General features: G+C 44.4%; 2 protein-coding genes across 12 annotated transcripts in view; one reads left to right on the forward strand and one right to left on the reverse strand.

Annotated features, from left to right (window-relative positions):
* The window catches only part of disp1 (dispatched homolog 1 (Drosophila)), a 64376-nt gene extending 62888 nt beyond the window's left edge, over window positions 1-1488 (reverse strand). For 2 of the 6 annotated variants that reach the window (XM_076037485.1, XM_076037482.1), the window contains exon 1: window positions 1199-1488. The gene's annotated coding sequence lies outside the window, so the exon portion shown is untranslated. Of the gene's footprint in view, window positions 1-725; window positions 889-964; window positions 1137-1198 lie in introns of those variants that run through there. The other 4 variants (XM_076037486.1, XM_076037481.1, XM_076037487.1 and 1 more) reach the window with 2 other exon arrangements.
* A 2154-nt stretch (window positions 1489-3642) lies between these two features.
* hmbox1b (homeobox containing 1 b) lies at window positions 3643-26434 on the forward strand. Of its 6 annotated transcripts, none has more exons than XR_012928292.1 (10): window positions 3643-4086; window positions 7007-7714; window positions 13551-13636; window positions 14432-14542; window positions 18115-18268; window positions 18872-18954; window positions 19419-19514; window positions 20469-20576; window positions 21379-21462; window positions 22045-22109. XR_012928292.1 is itself a non-coding variant. In XM_076037493.1 (10 exons), exons 2-10 carry the CDS (start codon window positions 7014-7016, stop codon window positions 22186-22188), a joined length of 1554 nt encoding a protein of 517 aa, XP_075893608.1. In that variant the 5' UTR covers window positions 3646-4086; window positions 7010-7013; the 3' UTR covers window positions 22189-26434. The 6 variants fall into 6 exon arrangements, 4 of the variants coding, with proteins under 4 accessions (XP_075893610.1, XP_075893608.1, XP_075893607.1 ...); XR_012928293.1 differs by having other exon boundaries at window positions 3644-4086; window positions 20472-20576; XM_076037493.1 differs by having other exon boundaries at window positions 3646-4086; window positions 7010-7714; window positions 20469-20563; window positions 22045-26434.
* The last annotated feature ends 6 nt before the right edge of the window (window positions 26435-26440 follow it).

A 26440-nucleotide genomic window follows, 5' to 3' on the forward strand; every position in this document is an offset into this window, starting at 1 on the left:
TCACCGACAGTGTCATTGCTTCTGCATTATCAACATGCCAAAGCCTGTTTCCCTTTCATTTACAAACTTTTTCTCACAACAGTCATTCGGCTGCACGGATACATTCATAGGACACTGAAAAGCTTTCTGGCAAAGATTATGGGAGAACTCTTCTCCTTCTACCTATATGAACATTTTTTGACCAGTATGGGAACAACACAACAAAGCTTATTCACCTCACTCACGCTTAATTGGGACATGTATTTTCACGTTACATTTAAATAAACATTTTGAGGAAGCCTAATGAGAGATGTACAATATATTCACTAAACGATTGGTTTCGAACTAATTCGTTTTTAGAGACTGTGACCAAAAGTCAATGGATACGAAATAAGTTTTGTAAAGCGCTGAAGAAAGGAGACCAGCTGTCCCGGACTGAAAGGGCAATTAAACCAGTCCAGTGTGGGTAAATTCCACACGGACTTTCCTTCCCACTAAACACGAAGTGCTGGTTTTGTAAAGGGATCAGACATGTAAAATACAGCAGGAACCCTGGAACGAGACAGTCACACACGGAACAGTGTCATAAGTTTTGCCGTGGCTGAAACGGAGCAAACTGCGAGCCACGCTGTCGTACATATAACGTTCCTTTCATCAGATTTGAAACAACTAAAGCAAGACACCTCCACGTGTTCACAACGCTCATAAAAACGCTTTTCTACGTTGCGAATTTGAACCGAACTCACCGTCTGCTGACATGCATGTGACAGCAACAATGTTTGGTTTGGAGTTGATTCATGCGTCGAGCGTGGTCTCTGTCCACTTGTAGCAAAAATGACGTTATCATTACTAAGCCGCCGGCCTTAACGTTATGTCAAATTACGGCAGACCCCTTCGGCAACGCTAGCCTCGACCACGAACTTAATAGCTAGGCTTTATTAAGGGGCGGAACACAATGCCCCGAGTAGTTTTTATCGTCACTGACCATAGCAAACTTTTCCTTTTTGCCATTTAGCTCTGTCATCCCACCCGAACAAATCTGTGGCTGATGTTTAAACTCACGGCGCTAGCTAAATTCACGTTAGCTGTCTGCCGCTGTTAGCCTACTTTCAGGCTAACCTGGCTGAGCCAAACAGCTGGCTTTTAACAACAGCAGCAGCAGCAGCAGCAGCAGCAGCACGACTTCCCTGGAGCCGTATTTCACAAGGTGGATACTCACACTGGTCACCGCCTCGCAGAAAGGCAAGAGGCACACGCTAAGAACCGCCCGGCGACGAACAGGGTATTCCAGGTCCACTACTTCAAGTTTTAACTGGATGCTCAGGAATCCTCACTCGAAAGCATCCATCAAACATGTTGCGTGAGCAGCTGCGCAGTTCTTGTTTGCACTAGAGAGCCATTAGGAGGTTTCTGGGAAAGGCTTGGGAGAGGAAAGAAAGTACCAGCAGTAGTGTGGTTCAGCATTTCTCTCGTCACTGGATCCATTTAGTCTAAATTCCATCAGATAGCAATCTACCATGTTTGCATTCAACAGAAAGCAAGAAGAAGACCGCATCTTGCTCAATCAATCAGTTTCTCGGGCCGAGACGTTTATTTTTTTTTATTTTTTTTTTTTAATTTCTACTCCAAATAAATGACAACATGTACTGCCACATAACTTTAGCTCACCTTGTTCAAACCGTATGGATTTGGAATGAACGGTCGGAATGGTAGGAATTTCTCCCACGGTCACATTTCACATTTATATCCGGGGATGTTGTGACAGTCTAGGAAGAGAGACGTTAATCAGAAGGGGTTTTGTTTGTTTTCTTTTTGTCACATCATCTTCCAGAGATGTTGCTTATAATAAATAAAAAAAATTGTATTGATGCCCTACTACTTGGATAATAACGACAGCCATGGTTACATTTACATCCCCACCGATATATATATTTAAAAAAAAAAAAAAAAAAAAAAAAAACTTAGTCAAATGTAATTCCACAAACAGGACCAGTGATTAAGAAAGTTAATTGTTTGTGGAAGACGGAATTGTTTTGATTAAATTGTGATCCCAAGAGATTGTGTCGCAAAATACATTAAATTCATGGTGGTATTTCAACACAGTTACCTATGTACAAATCAAAAACAACACAAAATGACAGTTGTTAGAGTACGCGTGACTATCAAGGAATGTCTTTCTTGGATTCTTGGGGATGGTTTTTGGGGGTCAGTGACTTTAACGAAAATAAACGCAGGGTAAGTCACAACCGAAAAAAAATAACATTTGTTGAGAAACTAAGAACTGCCAATCCATACACAAAATATATGCCGAATGCAAAGCATTTCCTCTAGATGACACACGGGGGCGGTAGAACATCCTGTCAAATACTGCAAACTGAGCCACACACGTTGTCTAAAAGTTCCGCCACTTACGAGCCACACTGTTACAAATTAGCTTTTAATAACTTGTTTGTTTGTTTCGCTTTGTATTTTAGCTCGCACCATTCATTAGTTTCTAATATAATCACCACATCATTCATGCAGAGAAGAATTTCTTCTTATTTTTTAATCCATCTTTTTCCTCTAGCACTACATATTGCCAAGTTAAAAAAAAAAAAAGAAAGAAAAAAAAAGTACTTTATACGTGGTAGGTGTAACAAAACCTGCAAGTGAGACGAAATAAAGCAGAAACAGTATTGCGTAAAGTGTTTGCGGATGTCCAAATGTGCTGTGGTTCTTGGTCAAAATGTCTAATTGAGCTATGAATGATGCGTTTGCTCAGTGAGCCACCTGATCTATTACATTCCACAGTAAAGCTTTTATTTGTTTAATTCCTTACTGTTGACCTCCATCAACCCGAAACAGCTGCAAAGTCTGCAAAACTTGATAGTGCGTCCGCTGTCTACAGAGGATGCTATATCTGGGAGTGCAGTGAACTCAACAACCATTTGCATTCGCACTCACTCGATGACCAATTTAGAGTTCCGGATTAACCTACCCCCAACACACACACACACACACACACACACACACACACACACACACACACACACACACACACACACACACAAAGTCATTTGTTATAATAATAATAATGATAATAATAATAATAAAAATAATAATGATAATAATCATTCACAGGAAATTAAATTTTTACAGCAGCAGGTCGTTATTCATTCATTCAGTCCCTAAGTCCCCCCTATGAACGTTGTGCTTCGAAAAACACATCGGACACATCAACAAATTCCCTCTCCCTTTTCGTTTTCACTCCTCCAATCGAAGGCCACATTCATACTTCAAATGTATCCAAACCTTTGTTCAAATCAGTCAATCAACTTCATCTAACACGTCATTCCCTTAGTAATTGCAACTAAATAGTTGTGATACGTTTAGCAAAACTATTGTTATTTATTGTATAAAATATACAGTCGTAATATTTAACAATCATAATGATGAATAGAAATACCAAACAGTTGCATGACAAATCATGCTGGATGAATCCCCCCCCCCCCCCCCCCCCCCCCCAGATACTTCTTTTCGAACATTCCAATGTGTTTGGTCCCGGGAACAACTGTTGATTACAGGGACACAAACTTTCTGTTTCTATTTTCATCGACACAAACACGCTGTGTTGACAGTGTTCTTTTTTGTCTCGACTGACTATACGGTAAAGCACACAGTCTGAGCACACGCCTCGGTGCTAGTCGCTGAGCCCAGCACTGCAGCCAGCTCAAGCGGCAGGGAGGGAGCAGCGACTGTATCCACATTAAAAACTGCATTGCCTTTTTGACAACTCCAGATCTGCGATACATCAGCTCCCCCCCGCTGCATTCGTCTCAGGGATTTGTAGTTTTTAATGTACAGAAGGCTGACGCGTGGTGTTGGCCTCGGTGAGAGCGAGACTACAGTTCCCTCGGAGCCACACGGAGGTGTTAGTTGTCAATATGGCTGTTGTCAGACAGACAAAGCGGAGAGGCAAATAATTCGCCTTTGATTAGAAATCCTTGGAAAGGGGTCGGACGGGGCACTGTAATCATACGGCTTCGTCGTTCGACTGCAGGAAGTCACCAAACGGGGTCCCTCCTCGACGGGCGAAGTTAAATGGTTGAACCGTTGATTTGAACCGAGGTAAGTCTTGCTCTCAGCTACCCGCAACACGGAAAGTGATGATATTAATATCAATCGCTCGCTGGGCCAGAGACAGCTGCTAATGCCAGCTAACGCCACTATCAACGTTTGGTGCGGCTAGCATGTTGTGCTAGTCACTCCACAACCTCGGCGCTGTGTGCCAAGTTGCTAGTTCCTCCATTATGATGCTTGTCGACCGCTGCGAGTATAAAACTGATTGGCAGCTGTAATGCGGGAAGAGGGGGGGTTTGGGGGGGGAAGCGGCGACTGTAACCGGGAGTGTGAGAGTTGCAGTGAGCTGGCTCATTTTCCGGTTACACTGGGCATTGTCCGTCTGCCACATTTTGCTAACGCTAGCGTTTGGGCAAAGGGCGTGAAAGCTGGCATCACCCGCCGCTCGCCGCCTGCGGCGTTGAAACGACAGCGACAGATTTGTGTATTCGCTGCAGGCCAACGTGGTCAATAAAATCAAACGTGGGGTGCGGAAGGCGATGCCACAGGAGTAATACAGTCCGTTATTTGGACTATTTAGAAACTTAACTGTTGACTGAATGTTTCTTTTTTTTCTTCTTCTTCTTCTTCTTTACCCTCATCGTCCGCTTTGCAGAGATGTCACATGAAGATATCCCGCTGTTTGGAAAACGCTTGTTTTATTTTTATGATGGAAAGCTGCGATTACATATCCAGCGTTCGTTCCTTTGCAAAAAAAAACAAACAAAACAAACAAAACAAAACCCACTAAGTTGGAGCGTGTGGAGAGTTAAAGGGAGTTGGGTCCAACTTTGTTGTTTGGGCTCGCAGACAAAATAAACTCGGTCAGATTCGGCAGTAATCCGACTAGGTAGGATCAATCCGGTTCCCGTTTTGTGTTATTTCTACGTATTTCTCATTTTATAGCTATTATATGTATATATATATTTTTGTGCTGAATGATATCAGACGTGCCAGAGGTTAGTGTGGTTGACTGAGCCGGTTAAACAAGCTGCAGCCCAGGTGAATTGTTAACCATGTGAGTACTTCCCTTGGACTATTAATGATTCAAAGTACATAGTTTTACCTACAACCGCCACAAATATGAACTGGGTGTGTGCATCCTCTTTTTATTTATTTTAAAAAAAATTAAGCAACCTTCCCACCTCTTCCACAATGACGCAACTTTGACAAAGCACCTGTGCCTTGCTGATGACCAAAATGGGATTTTTGTCAATCTTCCCCTCCCTGACCCTGAGTTGCTCTCGGGTAACGCCGGCCGTCGTGTTGCCCGCTGCTGTAGATCTCCTAACAGCTTATACATTCACCACAGTTACTTTTCTTTCCCCGCTGTTTAAAAGCACCACGTTGACTCTTGAGCCTTTTCAGTTTTTCCTCCTCCTCCTCCTTCTCTTCCTTCGTCCTCTGCGCCGCTCGAGACTAAGCGATGTAGAACGACGCCGGTGACCCCTTTTTAAACATTTATCATATCGGCATAGGTCGGCCTGGCACCGACGGCGAAGGGGGGGGGGGGGGAAGAAAAAATCTGCCGCAGTCTGATTTCCACTTGCATTGATTTTGAGCGCGGCAAATGGCTTATGAAAAAAAAAAAAACAGAAAGGAGAAACACGCAGCGTGGGTGGGCACGCGGCGCCCGGGATGTATTGTAGCTCTTAAAGAACAGCAGTCAGGATGTGGAGATAGCATCAGCTGTCAAGGTGACTCCGGCACTCTGCCGCGTGTTGCCTGCCGGTTCCCAAAAATAGCAAGATTCTTTTTTTTTCTTTTTTTCTTTTTTGTACATACACCCGGGCCCCTCCCCTCCCTTCCCCTCCTCTCTCGCTCTTTTTCTTTCACACTTCTGTTTCTTGCTCTTCTCTTCCTTTTCTGACTCGCAGCCACTTTGTTATCATCCTGCAGTTTTCTTTCTCCTCAGCCCCTCTGAGGCTCAACCTCCCCCCCCCTCGCCCCCACACACACACCAATCCTCATTTGTCATCATTCTCATTTTGCCCCCCCCCTCCCTCCGCTCCCGATCTGCAAATGCGTCCCTTTTCACTCTTTCCTTCTTAATCCTCTCATTTCCCTGCGTCTCATCTCTGCCTGACTTTCCTCCCTGCGCCTTCTGTTCCACATCTCTCACCGTCCCCCGCCCGCATCTTGAAGATCCGCGTGCCGGTATTTTCTTTTTTTCTTACATTTTCCCCACCCCCCCGGAGACGACACAACGTTGAACTAAAATCAAACAAAGACCGACAATATTCATGACAAACGGCAAAACAAAAAACCCCAGCAACGCACATCAGACAAACAAGCGCTGCCTCCCTTATCTTTAAATTTGGTCATACAATGTCAAATACAATCATCGTAGATGCATATCGTTAGCCTAATAGCATAGTCGCCTAAGTTGTATTTCAACGTTTTTTTTTAGCAAGCATGTTGGTATTTTATTTCAGATATCACAATTTGGCCTAAAAAAACCACTTAGGCAATCATGCTATTGGGCTAACAATGTACGCCTGCGTCATGATAAGATATATAAAATAGGTTAATGAGAAAAGGCAACAAAAATAATAGAACTCAAAGCAGAAAAGAATCGAACCCACAACTTTCTTGCTGTGAGGCGGCGGCCTTCTTGCTAGCTACTGCTCCACCGTGTCGCCCGGCTCGATAAATGTGTTATTTAATTTTTTTTAAATTTCTTTTTAATGAATATAATTGTCCTTTGCACTATACAGTTGCTGTAATTAAGCATCCCCCCCCCCCCCTATTGTAGGACTAATAAAGGCGTTTTCTACTATCCAAATGCTTTTATTATTTTTTTCCCCCACATCGTCACAGATTTGAGTTCATTTGCCTGTATTTTCTAACTTGCCTCCTGTCTTTCTTTCTCAATCACCCCCCCGCCCTCCCGACCCACCCTCTCCCTGCCGTCCATCCGTCCGTCCAGCAGCAGGATGTCCGAGTTCAGCGAGGAGCCGCGCTTCACCATCGAGCAGATAGACCTGCTGCAGCGGCTGCGGCGCACCTGCATGAGCAAGCAGGAGATCCTGCACGCCCTCGACACCCTGGACCGGCTGGACCGGGAGCACGGCGACAAGTTCGGCCCCCGCCGCGCCTCCTCCTCCTCCTCGACCTCCTCCTCCGTCTACGGGGCGGGCGGGGCGAACAGCAACAACAACTCTGCCTCCAACGCTGCCACGGCTTCATCGTTCAGCAACAGCAACGCCGCTGCCTCGGCCGCCGCCGCCGCCGCCACCTCCTCCGCCTCCACCACCTCATGCAACGGCAGCGGCGGCACCGAGGGGACGTCTTCCGCCGCCGTCGCCGCCCCCCCGCGGGTCTCCACCGCCACGCAGACGCAGTTCGGCGGCGCTGCCGGCGGCGGCGGCGGTGGGGGGGCGCTCTCGCCATCCCCCAGCAACAGCTTCGACACCTCGCCGCCCCCGGGGCCGCCGCCGCCCTCAGCCGTGCTGCCCTCGCCCGTCTCGCTGGTGGCCCTGGCGCAGAACGGCCGCGACAGCCTGGCGGCCACGCCCAACGGCAAGCTGTCGCCGCCCAGGTACCCGGTGAACGGCGCGGCGGCGGCGCGGGCCTTTGGCTTCGAGGCCGCCGAGGAGGACCTGGACATCGACGACAAGGTGGAGGAGCTGATGAGGTCAGTGGCGGCCGAACGGAGCGGTCCAGTTTTTGGTTTACAGTTGACCTGATTTGTGATTTTTATATACATACATTACATACATACATTAGTAAGTGGATACATGCAGCACAATAAAAGTAATTTGGTTTTCCTACCCTTCGAACTAGGGATGTTAACGATTAATCGATAATCGATTAATCGTCAATTACAAATTTAATCGATTAAGTTAAATTAGTTGCAAGTAATTGTTAATTGCGACTAATTAATTAGTTGATTGTAATTTTTTACATGGGTAGTTAATATTATCACAGTGTAGTGGCAAGAAAGAGCAACATACCTACAACAAGGTACTTTTAAACAACTGTTGTTTTTTTGTTTTTTTGTTTTTTTTACTGTTCTCTAATGTAAAAAGGGGTCACATTGGACACTCAACATTATTTAAGGGTGAACTAATGTGTTCCTTACACCTTCATTCATTGTAAAATTTAGGTTTTGAATTTAGGTGCTTATCAATTAATTGTTAATCAATAAGGTCAATCGACTAACGATTAATTAATCGAGAACTTGCATCCCTGCTTAGAACGGTTATTCTTTATATATAAGAATATACATATAGCAAGGGTCTCGCTCCAAATTAGGTGCCATATTTATATATATGGATATATAAGGAAGCCTGGTGTGGACAACCAACCATTGTATTTCGGGCGAATGCACTTTCCCTCAACCAACGAAGAAGGATGTAGACGTGGCAACCTGTGCAGACCTGTGCAAATTAAGTTCTGGCTAATTTAGTGTCTAATATTTTGCGTGGATCAGGCAAGAAAGTTTTGTTTTATGTCGGGTTACTGGAAATGAGACGGACAAACACTCTTCTAGAGATGGCGGTTCCCTAATTACCACCTCTACCCTAACCCTAACCCTTAAGACAAACAAACAAACAAACAAACATTAATCCGCAAATTCTACGAATTTGAATTTGTTTTGGAAATAGGAATCACGTTTCACATTTCGAATAGAATAACACTGAACTTTCAGTTGCTCTGACAAGCTGCGAATGAATTGAACTACTTATCATTTTAGTTTTTATTTAGTTTCACTGTGGTTACTGATTCAGTTGTGCTCACATTTTCTTGAAGTGTCAGTATTCTTTGTCGGTTTCCGTGATGAAGATGATGATATGATAGCATTTCCTTTCCGTAGTATGTTGGGCCAGGGGCAGAACTTTTGGCGTATTTTTAGCGCAGACCGTAATGCTCCAGTCCCATTGAGTATCGCAAGATTCTCAAGATCTAAAGTCGCCTGTGATTGGTTTTCACATTATTAGAGGTGTGAATGAGAGGCACTCGCAAGCCTTTGCTTACATTGGAGTGAAAATTAGCATCATGCCAAACACGTCACAAGTGTGACTCCGCTGAAACGTGGATCTAAATAAAGCCAAACACAGCCTTTCGTGCACAAGACAGTGAAAATAGGGAAATCCTGATTTGAATTGCCAGTAGAATGGAAAGTCAAGACTTGGTTTGGTGTTTCGGTAGCTCGGGAACCAATATCTGTTGGCTAGACCAGATGTGACGGCGCGCTGTTGGGGGTCTGAAGCCGCTATCAACGGCTTTGAGAAGCAAAAGTGTGAATCATTCAATTTTGCGTTTTTAAGAGTTGTTTGTTTTTCCGGGTACGAACCGAGCGAACTCGGAAAGATTTCCGGAAAAGAAAAAGTTGCAATCGGCGCAACAAATGGAGAAGTGTCTCCTCCGGATAATGATTAATATGCGATTTCCTTGGAGAATATTTAGGCCGGCACTCTTCTGCCGCGTTCGCCTGCGAGACATTGCGCGCGCTGCTAATTAGACGGTTGAATAATTGACAGCCTCAGTCGAACGAGTGGAGAGCGGCGGCGCAGATGTTGCTCTCCGGAGTGCCAGCTTCCATTCTTCCAGCCAGCCGCGCGGCCGGGACCATGTGACCACGTGACCATGCAGGCGCTTGTGCCAACATAAAGCAGCGCTGTCCCGTCTCCACTAGAGGGCGGAGCATAAAGACAGTGTTGTTGTTGATGTTGTTGTGTTCACGCCGTCATCGGACCAATGTGGCCCTGCTCAGTGTGGGTGTGAAGGAGCCTCTGGGGGTCCGAGGAGGAGGAGGAGGAGGAGGAGGGTCCGCTCCTATAGGGAAGAGACGGCGCGATACAAACCACTGGATGGAATCAGGCAGCGTGACCTCGGGTGACCTTTTCGGTTTCGCCGTCACATGCTGCGACGCTTTCCCTCCGTCATGATCACCCCCTGCTGGCCTCGAGAAACACTTGAGAAAAATCTTTTTCCTCCTCCTGCTCTTCCTCCTCCATCTCCCCCACTGTTCGTGCTCCTCCATCTCCTCCCAATCCTCCTCCTCTTCCTCTGCATCCTCCTCTGCGTCCGCCTCCTCTTCCTCCGCTCCTCCGCGTCCTTCTCCGTCTCCCCCTCCTCCTCCACCTTCTCCTACTCTTCCATCTCCTCCACTTCCTAACCCTCTTCCTCATCACCTCTTCCTCCTCTTACTTCTCCTCTTCTTCCTGTTCCTCACCTTCCTCCTCTTTTCCTCTTCTTCCTTCCCGACCCCCTCTTCCGCCTCCGCTTCTTCTTCCGCCTCTTCTTCCTCCTCCCTATCCTTCTCCTTCTCAGCCTCCTTCTCCCCGTCCTCTTTCTCCTCCTCCTCTTCACACACGAAGGACTCTCGTCCTTGTCGAGGAAGAAACAGACGTTACGACCTCATCTCAGCAGCAGCAGCCACTCCTCCTCCTCCTCCTCCTTGGCAACGAGAAGTTGAGGAAGCTTTCAAAAGCACTCTTCCTCTCGGCCCCTGGGCTCCTCCAGGCCCCCCCAGCGTACCTGACTCGAGCCTTCGGCCTCGTCAACCAGTCCCACTTCGCTCTTCTGATGTTTTTTTTCTTCCCTCTATCTCTCCTTTTAAAGTGCACATTTCCTTCTGCGCAGGGGTTCTGGCTGTCGAGCTGGCACCCGACTCATCGCCCCCTCCCCATCCCTCCCCGCCTCCTCCATCCACTTCCCACCTCTCCTCCTCCTCTGCCGTCCTGTGCAGCAGCAGCTCGCGCTGCATCGATCAGCTGCCGTCGATACCGACAGCAGGGTTTTTTTTGTGTTTTTTTTTTTCTTCAGCTCTAATTTTAGCCGAGTGGCCGGCGTGCAGGATGCGGCTGGCTCATCATCCAGAGGCTGACGCACCGGGTCTCTTTCAGAAACGTATATGAAGAGAGAACGGAGATCTCTGGTCTCTGATTGGTCAGCAGGTCGCCGCGCCTCGTAGCTCCGCGTATTTAAACTCTTTGTAAACGTATTTCTTTGGGTAAAAAGGGCAGATAGGATAAAAGTGTTCTTCTTTCTGCTCCATTTCATTCAAGAGTTGGAATTGTTTAGTGTCTTATTCAGTGGCCGCCAACCTTTTCGAATCTGAGAGCTACTTCATAGTGGGGCAACTAGTTTTGTACAGTCTCCTGTACACGTTTTCTCATTTAGCCTTCGGTTATATATTATTATTAATGATACCGATCTATTTTAAGACACTGGTCATGTTAATAAGTTCTCAATAATGATCAAAAAAAAAAATCACAAATGAATTTTTAGACAGCTCAACTAGGTGCACAACCTGGTGAAATTGTTTTGTTTTAACTAAATGAATGAAATATAACATTTAAATAAAGAAATGAATATGTAGCGATGGGGAAGTTTTAGCACCGAAGCTAAAAGTTGATTCAAGCCCTTTAGGAAAACGCTGCTGCTTTTGTTTTTGGTTTTTTATATTCTTGCACTATTTGCTCAGTAAATCTGTGTCGGAGGAGGTTGGGTGGGCAGGTGGGTGGTGGTGGTGGTGTTGTGTGTGTGTGTGTGTGTGTGTGTGTGTGTGTGTGTGTGTGTGTGTGTGTGTGTGTGTGGGGGGGGGGGGGGGGGATTTACATTGGGCTCCAAGCCAGCATGCAGGGCTGTGCGCACCGTGCCGACTGCACACGTTCACTCGCCCTCCGCCAGCGCTCAAGGCCGTGCACATTTTTTTTTGAAATATCGAGCAGTCGACTGCGGCTGCAATTTGTTTGTTGAAATTCATACGTACATTCATTCCCCGTCGCTCTGAAAGGCGGCGTTGATTGCATCCGAGCTGAAGGGCGGCGGGTTGGAGGGCGGCGGGGAAATGCATGCACGACGCCGTCAAAACGCACCTCGGTTCAAAATGGTGCCCCGTCTCAGACGTTTTTTTTTTTTTTTCTTTTCTTCTTTCAGAGAAAAGGACAAAACATCATCAAAGAAACGAGATGATTGGCCGCGGTGTTGAAGTGGTGATCCCATAATGGGAAGGTACAATGCGAAAGAGGGCGCTGTGACGATGCGGACGCCTTGTTGGGCTTTAGGACCGAATGGGATTCGTTGCGACTTCATTTAATACAGCGTTTCTCAACTGGTGGCTTGTGACCCAAAAGTGGCCTCTTCGTGGGCAGTTTCACCCCATCTTTTTTTTTTTCCTCCAAGTCTTTTTTTATTGATTTTTCCATATATGGACAGTGATATTACAAATAAGCATATAAACATAAACATAACCCCCCATGCTCCAACAGAGCCCCATCCCTGCAACAACACCACCGTACCATTAACAATTACTAATATGATATATATGTATACGTAAAAAAAAAATAAAAAAATGACATATATATATGTGTAGCAATTCAAAAAGAAAAGAAGGAAAAAAAATGCACAAAAATATAAAAAGAATACAGAAAAACAAACTTTTACTTTAGTGCATGAAACAAAGAAGTCAAAAAAAGGGGAAAAAAAGGAAAAAGCTAAACAAACTAAAAGAGAAAACAATAATGGTCCTTATGAATTTCAAAGCAATGCAGGTTCAGTCACATAAATCACCAATGTTAGCGGCGTCTAATTTCTCGATATAGTTTAGGAAAGGTTTCCATGTAGTATGAAATTTCTAGTTTCACCCCATCTTTAAAAAAAATAACAAAATAGAGAGAAAATGTTGGGCATTTATTTTGCAGGACACACAATTCAGTTCAATAATTCTAAGAAATTATTTTCTAGATATGATAGGAAGTGGACTTAACCTTTTTGTTTTCGTGGAATAAATTTGAGTGCAGTGGAATAAGCTTGGGTCCTGAGACTCCAACAGTTGACAACCACTGATTTAATATATATATATAATTCTTGGTATTTCTCTTCTGTAATAGACACAAATCTTTTAGACGTCGTCTTCGCATGACGTTGTTTCGCACGGCCGCGTGTCCTGTTACAATCCGACGGGATTGTGCATTGCGAGGAATAGAAAAAGTGTGAAAAAGAAATTAAACGGGGGGCGAGATAAATATAATTTTACTGAAAGACAAAGTTCAAAAAGATTAAAAAGTGGCATGTACAGTGTTTGAAGTGTCATGCAACGCAATATGTTATGATTATAATGTAATGCAATTAGTTGCAAACAATGGGATGCAAAATATGAAACCATACCATAATCATATTAGTTGTAGTTAGTAGTAGTAATGCAATAGTGTTGTATAAGACATTGAAAATATTTGTGTGTCTCTTATAGAAGAAAAATACCAACAATTGCGGCTGTTGTTCAGAATCCATAAAACGGGCACATCTGGGTTCTTCATCTCGCACACGACAACACCTTCCTTTGTCTCGTCCGCCACTTGGCTTTTTGCCGCAGCGCGCTTAATCCATCCAAAATAGCGGCGTCTTTGAAAATGCCTTTGTCTCAAAATCCCCACGCGGCTCTCGTAGTGCACGAGTGCGTCTTCGCTCTCGCTCTCGCTCTCGCCCGAGCTGAGTGTGTGTGTGTGTGTGTTTGCTTGCAGGAGGGACAGCAGCATGGTGAAGGAGGAGATCAAAGCGTTCCTGGGGAACAGGAGGATCTCTCAGGCAGTGGTGGCGCAAGTGACCGGTGAGTGGACCCCACCCGCTGCCTGCACGCCCCCAGCCGCTTGCTAAATTGGCACTTCTGCCGTCGACACGGTGGTGCGTCTTTGAGGGGGGAAGCAGATCGCGACGTGAGCCGGTTTGGTGTGAGCAGCTGCTTCTGGATGATGGCCCGAGAGATAATGCAGCCACCTGCAATTTTAGCAGATGTGTGAATTTTATGTGTGGGGCTTGGCGCTTGAAGCAATGCCACAAAAGTCGCGTCTGGTTGTACTGGAGGGTGATGGCAAAACCCCCGCCCCAAAAAAATAACAATCATCAAAATATCAATAAATGGTAGCATTAAATTAAATATTTAGCTTGATTTATGATTCCATATTGGTAAAGCTTAATATCCTACAGTATATGTACTGTATGTATGTATGTTAACACGCGCGTCCTCATATGAACCAATGAAAAAGGAGGACGAGGTATCCAGCTTGTGTGCGCAGGCCACTGTAGTTCACTGGCAAGCTCGGGAGAGGCAAATAGTGCTGGGATCTTCCCCACATACAACACCCAACTGTGCATTTCTAATATCCAGCCCTGCGAATGTGAAGCACTGCGGATTTAGGGGAGGGATAATAATTCAGAGAGCGATTGGGAGCCGCACTGTCTGTGCCTCTCGTGTTCGCTCTGCCCCCACACGCACACCCCCCCCGCCCCCCTCCTCCGCCGCCTGCCCGTCTCTCGAATTCTTCCAGGCCAGGGTTGTCGACAAATTGCGCCGGCGCTTGGTGCAAAACGCTCTGTTGTAACTCGATGTCTGGCTGCGTTCCAGGCATCAGCCAGAGCAGGATCTCTCATTGGCTGCTGCAGCACGGCTCCGACCTGAGTGAGCAGAAGAAGAGGGCCTTTTACCGCTGGTACACGCTGGAGAAAACCACACCAGGTGAGCCCCGATCCAATGTGTTCTGAAGCAGAGAAGTTGCGGAGTCCCAGAGCTGCTTGTGAAAATGGCACTTTTTTTTCTCTTTTGCACCAATTGTAACAGAACATGTTTTTGCTGGTCTTACTAGCAGAAGCAGATGGGGAGGCTTGTGTGTCACGGGGAATTTTGTGGATAAAAATGCTGCAATCTCATGCAACACTTCAAGGGGTGGTTCAGAGTTTTGGACGTAGGATCTCATTTCCAATTTAGCAAATGTGCAAGGCAAATAAATTGATAGAATAGTGTTTGAAATAAAATTACCATTGCGTCATAATGACGGAATTCATTTTTGCAGCAGTTCCGGAATTGCCGTAGCCTTCTACCAAGTACAGGATGCGTAACAGTAGCTGCGTTTCCGTTGCAGTTTTTCGCAAAATAAAAGCGATATTTCTAAAAAAAAATTTCGACAAAGTACAATTGCTACTTGCAGGTGTTTCCATTGAATGGTGTGAAACGCATGCCTGTAATTCTGGTAAAATCCCATTTTGCGAGAATTAAGAGAATTCTTGCGGGACGTAATTCTAGTAAAGATCTTGCGGGACGAGATTTTACGAGAATTACATTGGCTTTTGTTTGTTTACATTTGTTTGCTGTCAAGAATGATGCGAAAAAAGTGTTTCCATTACACTTTTGCGATATACCTTTATATCGATAAATCTGAAAAAAAACACCTCAAAATGCAATGCAATGCAATTTATTTGCCTTGTTTGTATTTGCAGGCTAGCGGATACCATTGGCTTACGCTAGCCTAGCACCCTAGCGGGGGCTAAACAACAAGACTGGATGGCGTGTTGAAACGGTCATACGCATGGATAAATAGCACGCTGGCTAACTTGGAAATGAGGTCCTGTGTTCAAAATTCTGAACAAACCTCTTTAGGAACACACGGGCAAATGTGATTGTAAGACAGGCTAGTGGTGCCTCTTCAAGGGTTTTTTGTTTTTTTTCTCAAATAAGAAAAGTTGTCACCTTACATAATCCATCACCTGCTGTTTTATGCATTTTGAATGACGCAAATGTTGATTTAAGAGGTCAGTGCCATAAATTCTATAGTGAACACCGTTGACCTTCCACTCAGAGGTCACTGGAAAAGATCCTGGCAAACTTCCTCCGTCTGTACTGTAGCATTATGATGCCACTGCAGATCCCCCCCCCCCCCCGCTACTGTAACTCTATAGAGTGCCTGCATTAGCATGAAACCAATTGCTCTTACTTAAATTAAATTTATTCATGTTCAGCGAGCTCTGCATGAACGTCCCACCAACAAGAACCAAGGAGGTACTGCAGCAGACTGCAACAAAAAAAGGTTGGGGGGTGGAAAAACAGGCTTGCGCTAATAATAAACGACAGACGTCCTCGAAGAAAAGAACTGCTGATGTCTAAAAGATATTCCAAAGTGAAACATGAACTCTGATCTTGTTTCCTTTCAGCGGGAAACACAAAGGGATAATGTTCCCTTTTTTTCAAGAACGCCACTAGCTTGACGCGAGATAGGTCAGCGGAGTCTGTTGTCAAACCAGGGCCACGTCCTGGCGTTTGTTCTTTGAAGTCATACAGCAAAACATTGACGAGAATGAAATGGCTTTTGCCCAGACAAGTTGTGCCAAAGTGGACGCTGCACTTCTGTATGTGCGACTTCTCTTTTGAGTTTCAATAATTGGACAGATCGGACAACACTTTCGCCAGTATTCATGTTCTGCATTTGGGTAAAAGTACGGATAATCGCGTTGAAATCTGCTCTTGTAAAAGTAAAAGTGCTTTACTCGGGTACAATTATGGAAGCACAGCTTCTGAAATGTACTTAAGTAAAAATATTTTTTTCCTATTTTTATTTGCAACCTTCTGATTTAAATAAAACAACAACAACAAAAAACATTAAACATTGCCTCGTGGGCCAAATATGATTTCACTGCCAGAGTTTGACACCTATGCTTTAGGATGATCTTGCCACTCGGTTACAGGTAGCAACATGACCCCAATGGTATGCTGTTTTTTTTATTGTCACCATTATTATGACGATAATAAACGCAGGAATCCTTTGGCTTCTCTAAGTCACTGGATCCTCAGGCGGCAAATATCTAAGATGAAAGTGGCGATGATAAATATCGCGGGGTCAGACTGCGGCCCGATCACGAGAGGCTTCCGGATCTGCGCTCGACTGCAGACGGTTAACAGCGGAGACGAGGGGGGCCTCGCCGCATCGACCTACGAGCCGGACGGCGCGGACGCCCCGCTCCTCGTCCTCTGCGGCACGTTTCCTTTAATGGACCCCTGCCAGACGCAGTAGCGCAGACCCCTGCACTGTGCCCGTCTCTGGGGAGTCGGGCAGCCCGCTCTGCGACGCTGCAAAGGGAAACGCAGCTCGCTGAACCGTCGCCACCTTTTTCGACAGACCCAGTTAGCGGTGGTGTGCCGTAGCGTTGTAGTACCCCAGGTTGGTCTGGGTCTCCAAGATCAAGATTTTCAGGGGCTCGTCTCGGGCTCGGTCTGGGGCGGACTCTGGATTATTTTTTTTTGGATCAAAAGCGGTCGAGACTCGGCCAACTGCAATGACGGTTGGCTGTCATTGCAGCCGACCGAAGTGAAAGGCTTTTCTTTCATCACCTCAACCCTGGAGCTGTTAAGAACTTTGAGGTCTTTCACAACCACCATGAGTGAGATGAGTGTGTTTTTAAGCCTTGGGCTAAGACATTAAAAGTTTTGATGCATTTTGTTCAGGCTTGACATGCCGTAATTTTCACTGAAATGAGCCTTATTTCATTTCTTTTTTTTAAGTCCATGAAGAAAAGTTTTTTATTTTTTTTATTTTTTACATAGCTGGCAAAGCAGCAAAATGTTATCGAAAATTAAAAACTTTGATATATCCAGTCTTGGCTTTGGTGCCGTCTTGACTCCAACACTAAGTGAGGCAGATGTACCAGTATACAGGTACTACCCGAAAAATGAAAATGTCAAGTAAAAGTTGTTTTATTTTGGCAATTTAACATAAAAGATGAAACCAACAAATGTTATTGAGCCATTACACGCAAATTGACATCTCAAGCAGTTCCTTGTTGTAACTTTGCTGATGAAGATTTTCAGCTTATTAAAACCACAAACCCACAAACTCAGAAAATTATTATAAAATTTGAGTTGTTTTTTTTTTAAACTGCAATAGCTGATCAGCAAAATCCAAAGAAATAAAAACTTGAAATATATTGATTTGCATATTATTCGTTTATATAATATGTCAAATTCACCTTTTAAGTTGAATTGCAGAAATACAGCAACCTTTTCAGGATATTCTAATTTTCTGGGTAGTACCTGTATGAACCCAAAATAGAAGCTTATATTGCAGTTTTGACCTTCATTGGAACATTTCTTTCTTTACAAAACTTAATCTTGTTCTAATCGGTTCCATACTTTTCAACAATACGACGGCAAGTGAACAAAAGAAGAATCAAATTCGGTTTCTAATACTCGTTTAGCTGTTTTTTATTTTGCCCCGATTGAAATTGATCAAAAAAAATCTACGGTCTTACCTTTTATTTTAGGTGCCACCTTGAACATGCGACCGGCTCCCTTAGCGATGGAGGAGATGGAGTGGCGGCAGACTCCGCCTCCCATCACCACAGCGCCCGGAACCTTCCGCCTGCGACGAGGAAGCCGCTTCACCTGGAGAAAAGAGTGCCTGGCCGTCATGGAAAGGTGAGGTGGGGAGGGGCGGGGGGGGGGTTAGTTGTTTCATATCATGTCTCTTATTTCCACAGGGAGTTGAGAAATAATTGAGGCCTGACATGAGCTGTGCATTGAGCTCTCGGCTCTTGTGTTGTGTTAATATAGCCTGGCTGCAACACATCAGTTTCCTCCAAATCCAGTTTGTTGGATTCCCGTCCTCGGCTCAAATGTCGCATTTTGATTCATTTCAAGCCACCTTAATGAAGTGGAGCCACTTTGGCTTGACACTAATTTTCACTCTCATGTAAGTGGGTGGAAGAGTGTTTTTTTTTTTTCTTTCTTTCTTTCTTGCCCCTATAATGCGAAAGCCAATCGGCAGCGACTTCAGATCTTGACATACGAATGCCAAATCATTATTAATATTTAGATCAGAATTTGGAAGATTATGAGTTTTTTCATGTTTGATGGGATCGGAGCGTTGCGGTCAGTGCTACAAATGTATCAGACAGATTTCAGTACCCAGCCCGAAAACGTCTGAGACACTCTCCAAATTGTTGACCATGTCCTTGTAAAATTGAGTAATTCAGTCAGTGTGACTCCTCCTCCTCCTCCTCCTCCTCCTCCTCCTTCCAGCTACTTCAATGACAACCAGTACCCAGATGAGGCCAAACGGGAGGAGATTGCAAACGCCTGCAACGCTGTTATCCAGAAACCAGGTAAAGAGTGCCTGTGAGAGTGAGAAAAGTTCATTCTTTGCTGCCTTTTGTCAGAATAAACAGAAAATGCTGTTTTGGGTATCAGCCCTTTGTGATGTCACAAAGGTCGCTGGTATCTCCTCGTGGTTTGTGACAACACCGCTAGCCAGACCGCGTTGTTTCTGTCCCATTGCAAACATTTGGAAGGTTCAACAAAGCGCCAGTTTAAACACAACTCTGAAGCCGAGCAGAAGATGTAAACAGAGGGCTAAATATCCATAAATGGGTTTCTTGCTTTATTGCAGCGTACAATTGAAACTCAAGATTGAAGTTTTTTTTTTTTTTTTAAATGGGCATTATTTGTGCACTCGTGACTGAGATGCACCTTAAACAGATGCATGAGTGAAATACACAGCAACACACAAAATGAGACATGAAAGGCTCAAACAGGACGAGAAGGCATCAGCCCATGTGTTGTGTTCCAGGAAAGAAGCTGTCCGATCTGGAGCGGGTTACCTCCCTGAAGGTGTACAACTGGTTCGCCAACCGCCGCAAGGAGATCAAGAGACGGGCCAACATTGGTAACGTGCAATACTATTACCTGTCATCTGTCAACGTTAGAAAGAAGAAAAAAAAATGTACGACACTTTGCACCAAATTCCATTCCTTAGTCGTAACGCAGGAGCCTTTATCTTTTAATGTTTGCTTATCACAATAGATGCTTTGAATGATGCCAGTCAAGCTTGATATATTTCAACTTTCACCAAAACAAAACAAAAACAGTCGCACATCGAATTAATCATAGACATGCCTCTTAAAAGGTCCAGTGTGTGAAATTTGGCTTGATTTATGATATTTATATTGGTGAAAGCTTAATCTACTGCGTGTGAATACATTAATGAAAGTGTACACTTGCAGTATACTAAAATTGTTTTCCTACCCTTAGAACGGTTCATGTTTATATACAGTATAAGGATATACACAGAGGAAGGGTCTTGCGCCGAGCAGTTTGTATTTAGGGTGAACATCCACGTCCTCAAATAATCGCCATCGTAGCTCACTGGCAAGCTTGGGAAAGGGAGCGGGAGCGTAAGAGCGCTGCAGTCTAAAATGCAACCACTTGAGGTTTCTTTTTTTTTCTCAAAATCTCCAAATATTACACACTCGACCTTTGACTGAATGGGAATAATTTAATATTGCAGCTTTTGTACTAACACAACCTTATAAGACCCAAGTTTGTGGTTGCGTAGGCCACCGTAGCTCACTGGCATGCTTGGGAGAGGGAGGGGGAGCGTCAGAGCGCTGCAATCTAAAATCAGTTTTTTTCTCAAAATCCCCAAATATTACACACTCGACCTTTGACTGAATGCGAATAATATAATATAGTAGCTTTTGTACGTAGACAACCATATAAGACCCATATAATAGCGTTATAATATTACCCTATGTACCTGTATTCAACAATGACTGTGCTGTTCTCGAGTCCGTACCTGCTGGTCCGCCCCGAATCTCATGAGTCGTCCTCTTCCTCCAAGAAGCCACAATCCTGGAGAGTCATGGCATCGACGTCCAGAGTCCAGGCGGCCACTCCAACAGCGACGACATCGACGGGAACGACTTCTCAGAGCAGGTAGCCAGAACCAGTGAGTCTGAAACAAGACAAAGATCACTTTGGTGGCCCAGGCACGGCTTTGCAAGCTACTGCCCAGCCTGTACCCCGTCCTGTATATGCTGTTTGTGTTTTGTTTTGTTTTTTTGTTTTTTTCGACTGATCATCCTCTTTCACGCACATTCACACCTCTCCTCTAATGGCGCTCTGTAGCGTCGGCCATTCAGCGGTGGAAATTAGCGTATCCGTTAGACTCGTGTCACTAACAGAGCATCGGGTTTATTTTTAGACACGGGGGGCCTCGCTGACAACTTGTCCACGTTGGTATAAACAGCCCAGTGCTGCTGCGTTTCCTTTAAACTCCCAACACCCAGAAGATATAGATAGAACATCACCCTCAGAGCACTTGACAGTGAACACGCTGTACAAAGCACGTCTTTCACAAGCTGGCTCCAGGGCACATCGATTTACAAAACATTCTCTATTCTGAGTACTTAAGAATCACTGTTGAAGTAGCGAAACTCTGAGTCATCGTAGAAATACACAGATGAGTATTGTGCTTCAACGTGTAGATGCTATGCAAATTCTGCAGGCAAGACAATGAATGTTTTTAGTTGTAGTTTCCAAGCTTTTGACTCGACGGAATAAAATCAAGATTTTTTTATTTATTTATTTTTTTTTCGGGTTTTTAGATTTCCAAGAGACACTTCAAACAAACTGGGAAACACAGGAGTACTCTGACCCATGACCTTTCGGGAATAACTGTACATATGTTTTTTTGAGGGTAAACTAGACCTGACTAGACTGTTTTCAAAGGCCAGTGTTGTCTCCACCAGGCGTGTGACCTGCCCTACTTTGACAAACGACCTCTAAGCCGACCTTTTGGCCTTTACCGCCTGGAGCCAACCTCGCCAACACAGGTACAGCCACACCCGCTTGTCATTTGACATGCTGCTCATCATGTTCCCACCTGTGTGTGGGTGGGCTGTAGTGCCTTAAAGCTAATTATGATTTTTTTTTTTTTTATCTCTTTAAAAATAGGATTAATCTTGGGATGCACTGATAGCAGTTTTTTTTACAGAACGAGTAGAGAGTACTTGCATTTTGGTGCTCACCAATGCTTACTTAATATGCACAATATGCAGTTGTAACAATGTAATTAGTTATACCCTGTCGAAAATGCAATAGTAGTGTAGCTATTTGAATGACTCTTATCGAAGTAATGTAACTACTTATGTTTAAATTACATTTCTTTTGACAGTTTTTAAGCTCTCGGCATAAGTAACTGTAATTTAATTACACATTATTTTCCAGTAATGTAACGGATTACAATTATCTTTATTTTGCAATTAAATGATGTAACAATGTTACACGTAACGTGATGAGAGATTCATTTCTTTTTTTCAATCAAATATTGCAATTGCCGTCATTTTCTCCCTCTCTCTCTCTCTCTCTCTCTCTCTCTCTCCCCCCCCCCCCCCTCTGTCTCTTCACCGACTCAGGATGACAGCGCGGCGCACAGCGAGCACCAGGACCCCATCTCGCTGGCCGTGGAGATGGCCGCCGTCAACCACTCCATCCTGGCCCTGTCCAGGGGCGGTGGGGTCCCCGGCGACATCAAGACAGAGTCCCTGGAGGACGAGTGAGAGCCTCGCGGACGGACGAACGGGTGGAGGGAGCGGGGCGAGAGAGGGGGAGCCTCGTTAAGAAAAGAAGAGATCTCTCGCAGTAAATCCTCCCAATTTTTGGGCCCCACTCGCCTCCCAACGTTCCTCCTCCTCTGACCCCCTCCTCCGCAGCCAATAGGGACTCAGACGGCGGGAACGTCTCCCTCTGTCTCCTCTGTGAAAACACGGTCCACAAGAGAAAGAGGGTCAGCTAACCCAAGCAACCCCAAGCAACCTCACCCAAACCTCCCGACCCCACCCAACTCTACCCAACCAACCCACCCAACCACCGAACCCACCCATACCCATCAAACCCCCCCAATCCCTCCCAACCCCACCCAACCAACCAACCCTTCCCAACCCAACCACCCAAACCCAAACCCAACCCACCCAATATCACCCAACCGACCTCTCCCCCAAAACGCTGACCCTCTACTTGACAGGAACTCAACCTCAGTGTCCTCACAAAATACCTCTGATCCACCCCTACCCCCCCACCCCGACCCCCGACCCCCAGTCTCCCCTCTTCCTGGTCGTCTGAGCCGACTCCTCAGTCTCGTTTCACCTCAGCATCAACCTCAGAAAACAAAAAGTAAAAAAACTTAACGTTGTACTGTACATAGAATAATGAGTATATTGGTTCTAACGGTTCTCGGTCACACTCCCACCTCATGGTGTGCTACCTACTTATCTACCTACCGAACTACCGACCTACCTACCTTTCTTCCTACCTACGAACGGAAAAACCCTCAAGAGTCGACCTCTTCCTCTTCGTGCAATGGCGTCGCGGTCAAGACGCGTCCCACAGGTCAGTTTTCTCCCTTCTGCTGCCCCCTGGAAACTGAGGCCTTTAGAGAAGAAAGAATCCCACTGGAACTCAACTAACCCCCGAACCCCCCACACACACACTACCTGTCCGTCTTTTCAACACCCCCCTCTGGAGTCCTCAGTGAAGACGTGGCTTTTTCCATTGTAATTTTTTTGTATGTTTTTATTCTTATCTTTATTTTATTTTATTTTTTTAAAGGATCGCCTTGCTAACCGGGCTAATAACCGTAGCTGTTCGCGTGAGGGGGAATCTCGCTTTTTTTTTCTTCTTTATTAACGTCCATCCATGCCAAAGGAAAAGACGCTCGAAGCAAAATGAAATGTCGCCCCCCCCCCACCCCCACCCCCCTAAAAAAAAAGCGATTCCAACCATCTCCACTAGGTGCGACTAGGAGAGATTTGTATCAGCAGCAACAGATAATGACACACACACACACACACCACGAGCTGCTATTTAACGCTTGTTTGTATAATGCTGCCTCTTTACAAGAGCCTAAAGAATGTGCTTTCAGAATTTGCTATTGTCTTTTTTTCCAAATAAGCTGAATCTACACACGGTGGCGAAGCTTGACAATATCGGCCTCCGTGTTTTTAATTTAATCTCTGTAGCCTAAAAAGGTAAAGGGAAGAAAAACAATTTTGAAGGGAAACAAAAGTTGTGGACTGCATGAAGGCAGAAGTTGCTCGGGTCGTTGTTTAAATTGGAGAGTAACTCGTACTTTCTGCTCAAGCTGAGCAGTGGAGGGGAAAATCTTTTGAAGAGTTCAAAAAAAAAAAAAGATGGGGGAATTTGTTTTGAGGAGTTAAAAAAAGAGAGGGGGGAAAAAAGTTTTGCTACATCTTTTTTTACTCTTCGAAAAACTAGAGTAATTTTTAACTTTTTTTTTTGAAAAGTTAAAAAATATCAAGTTTTACGAGATCTCATGAAACTTATTGCGAGATCTCGCAAAACTAATTGTTTTACTCTTCAAATTTTTTCCCGGTCTATTTTTTTTCGTAGTAACACGTTAAAATTTGGCCTAAAAAGAAAGAAAAAAAATCAGTATTTGTTAAGTTTAAGGCTTAGGCCCTCTTAATCTTTTAAACACATTTTCCAAAGATTGTTTTTTTTGCCTTTTTTTTATCACAGAAATATATGCTGTTTGTTTTTCCCCCTTTGTGTGTGTTTTTGTCAGAAATAATCACAGAAAGCTATGAAAGGAAGGACGTAGAGGCCGAGCCGGCTCGTAGTTGGTTGGAGGATGCAGGAGCAGTAACTCACGTCTGCTTTTTTTCTTTTTTTTTTTTGCTTTGTCGCCAAATTTTGATGCAACCGGTGCGTCAGCTCACCGTGTAGGCATATGTGGCGGTTGCACCGGCAAAGCAACCATTTGTTTAGGTTTTTTTTTTGTGTGTGCGTGCGTTTGCCCTTCAGGCCGACCTTTTCCCTGTTTGAGGTGTCGGTTGAAGCAGTTCCTTTGTTGCGGAGTCAAAGTATCTCCAACTCTCCCAAGTTCCCCACAAACCTGTTTTTTTAGAAACAAGAAAACTTCCGGTGTTGATGCACAATCGGCAAAAAAACCAAAAAAAAAAGCAGTGTGGTTTCCGGTTTGTGTTTTTATTGGATGTGGCCGGACGGAAACGCTGAATACTTGACCAATCAGAAATGCTCAGCGACCGTGGGGGGAAAAAAAAAAAATAAAAATTTGACTTCCTGGAAAGAGACGCAACACTTTGAAATCACAGCTCAACTTCCTGCAAGGAAACTTTAAGAAGCCTATCTTCCAAAGCTAACTGCTGTGAGTTTTTTTTTGTTTGTTTTTTTTTAGAAAAGTGGGAAAATTGACCGACTTCAGCTGCTCGTCAGAAACGCTTCGTATTCCTCATGTGATTCCTCAAGTTTAAGTGGTTCAGATATCGACATATCATTACAAGAGTAATGTGCTCTGGGGGAACCCTTGCACATAGAATTAGCTCCCAGCCTCAGTGCTCATAAGTAGTAAAGCTCCCGATAGTTCTATTGCTTCAGTGTGTACAAAGCTGCAAATAACAGGGACTCAAGTCCTGGGGTCCTGTTTCCAACAAAAGCAAAAGGTTGAAGTTTAAACAAAAAAACCAACAAAAACAAAACCAACAAAAAACGTAGTTTGTATTTATTCTCATTTTTATGGTATTGTACAAAAAGGAATGAGATGCATTTGGAAAAGAAACCTTTTAAAGTTAAATTAACCATTCTTTATATTTTTATTGTCTTTTTCTTTTCTTTTCTTTTAAGCTTTTTTCATGCCATGCCTTATTTGGCTGAACAGCAGTCTCCCCTTGTTTATCTCCGAGGGGCCTAAGCTATTTTGTGGAATGAAGATGCACCTTATTTGAATTGAAATGTAACCATTCTCCCTTCCCAGTGTTTTAGTGAGGGTGCGAGAATCATGTCGACGCAGGATTGCACACTAATCAAAGACTTAGTCTTGCCACACCAAACTCTGCACCCGAGACTCAATTCCTCAGCGAATGACCTCGAAAAATGTGGCTCTGAGAAAGTTACAATTATGACTGTAGTTTTGTTTTTAAAAATGCACATTAACTTAAAAGTTCCTATCACAAATTAATTTAGATTGCATAGTTGATGCCGTCAGAGAAAAAGGTGCCAAGTTTGGATGCAACTCATCCAAAAACTGGATTTTAATGCGCACTCTGAAAAATCTCTCTATATATGAATATATATATTAAGAAAAACGCATTCTTAATTGCAGTTTGGTGTGGTGTGATTTATCCCATGGACAATAATTTGTAAGATGGAATGAGAAGAGGTCACGTTTGGCCGCTGAGGTCCATAAGGTGTGTGTTTCCGAGATTATCCTCTCGTCACTTTGAACGAATTGCCTTAGTGTTTGGAAGATTCTACGGCCCGGCGACGAGGACAAGTTGAAATCTAGCAGTATTTTATGTGCATTTTCGAGTCTTGACAGAAATTGTGTGCGGGATGGAAGTGGGGGAACCCTCACGCGCTCGAGAAATTGCGTTTCAAACGACGACTGCGGACTCTCACCCACGCTGTGTTGTGTGTGTGCGTGTGTGTTCCAGTGGTAGTGCGTACTTCGCAAGGGACGTCCTCTTGTGGTGTGTCAGGGTCACGTCTTCAGCATAGAAGAAACACCATCCACTTCATCCCAATATAGCTCATAAAAGAGGACTGAATGCTGTTGTATCAATCTCAAATCTACTTATGTTTGAAATTACTGTATTGCCCATTTCAGAATTTAGTGCCTTTTTTGGACAGTAGACTGTTCTGTAATTAAGATGTAGTATATATACATTTTTTGTACAGTTTCTTTGTTCATTTTTTTAACTTGTGTTTATTTTAGTATGATATATATAAAAAAAAAAAATGTACAAGAGAATAAAGCTATATCAATGATGCACG

This window comes from Nelusetta ayraudi, unplaced genomic scaffold (assembly GCF_046127955.1).
Source record: "Nelusetta ayraudi isolate G7.1 ecotype Tasmania unplaced genomic scaffold, CSIRO-AGI_Nayr_v1 ptg000052l, whole genome shotgun sequence".
Taxonomy (NCBI): domain Eukaryota; kingdom Metazoa; phylum Chordata; class Actinopteri; order Tetraodontiformes; family Monacanthidae; genus Nelusetta; species Nelusetta ayraudi.

Coding starts and splice junctions, on each gene's coding strand:
- hmbox1b (XM_076037493.1), top strand. CDS start 7,014: ATGTCCGAGTTCAGCGAGGAGCCGCGCTTCACCATCGAGCAGATAGAC. Junction 7,715..13,550: donor AAGGTGGAGGAGCTGATGAG/GTCAGTGGCGGC, acceptor GTTTGCTTGCAG/GAGGGACAGCAGCATGGTGA. Junction 13,637..14,431: donor AGTGGTGGCGCAAGTGACCG/GTGAGTGGACCC, acceptor GCTGCGTTCCAG/GCATCAGCCAGAGCAGGATC.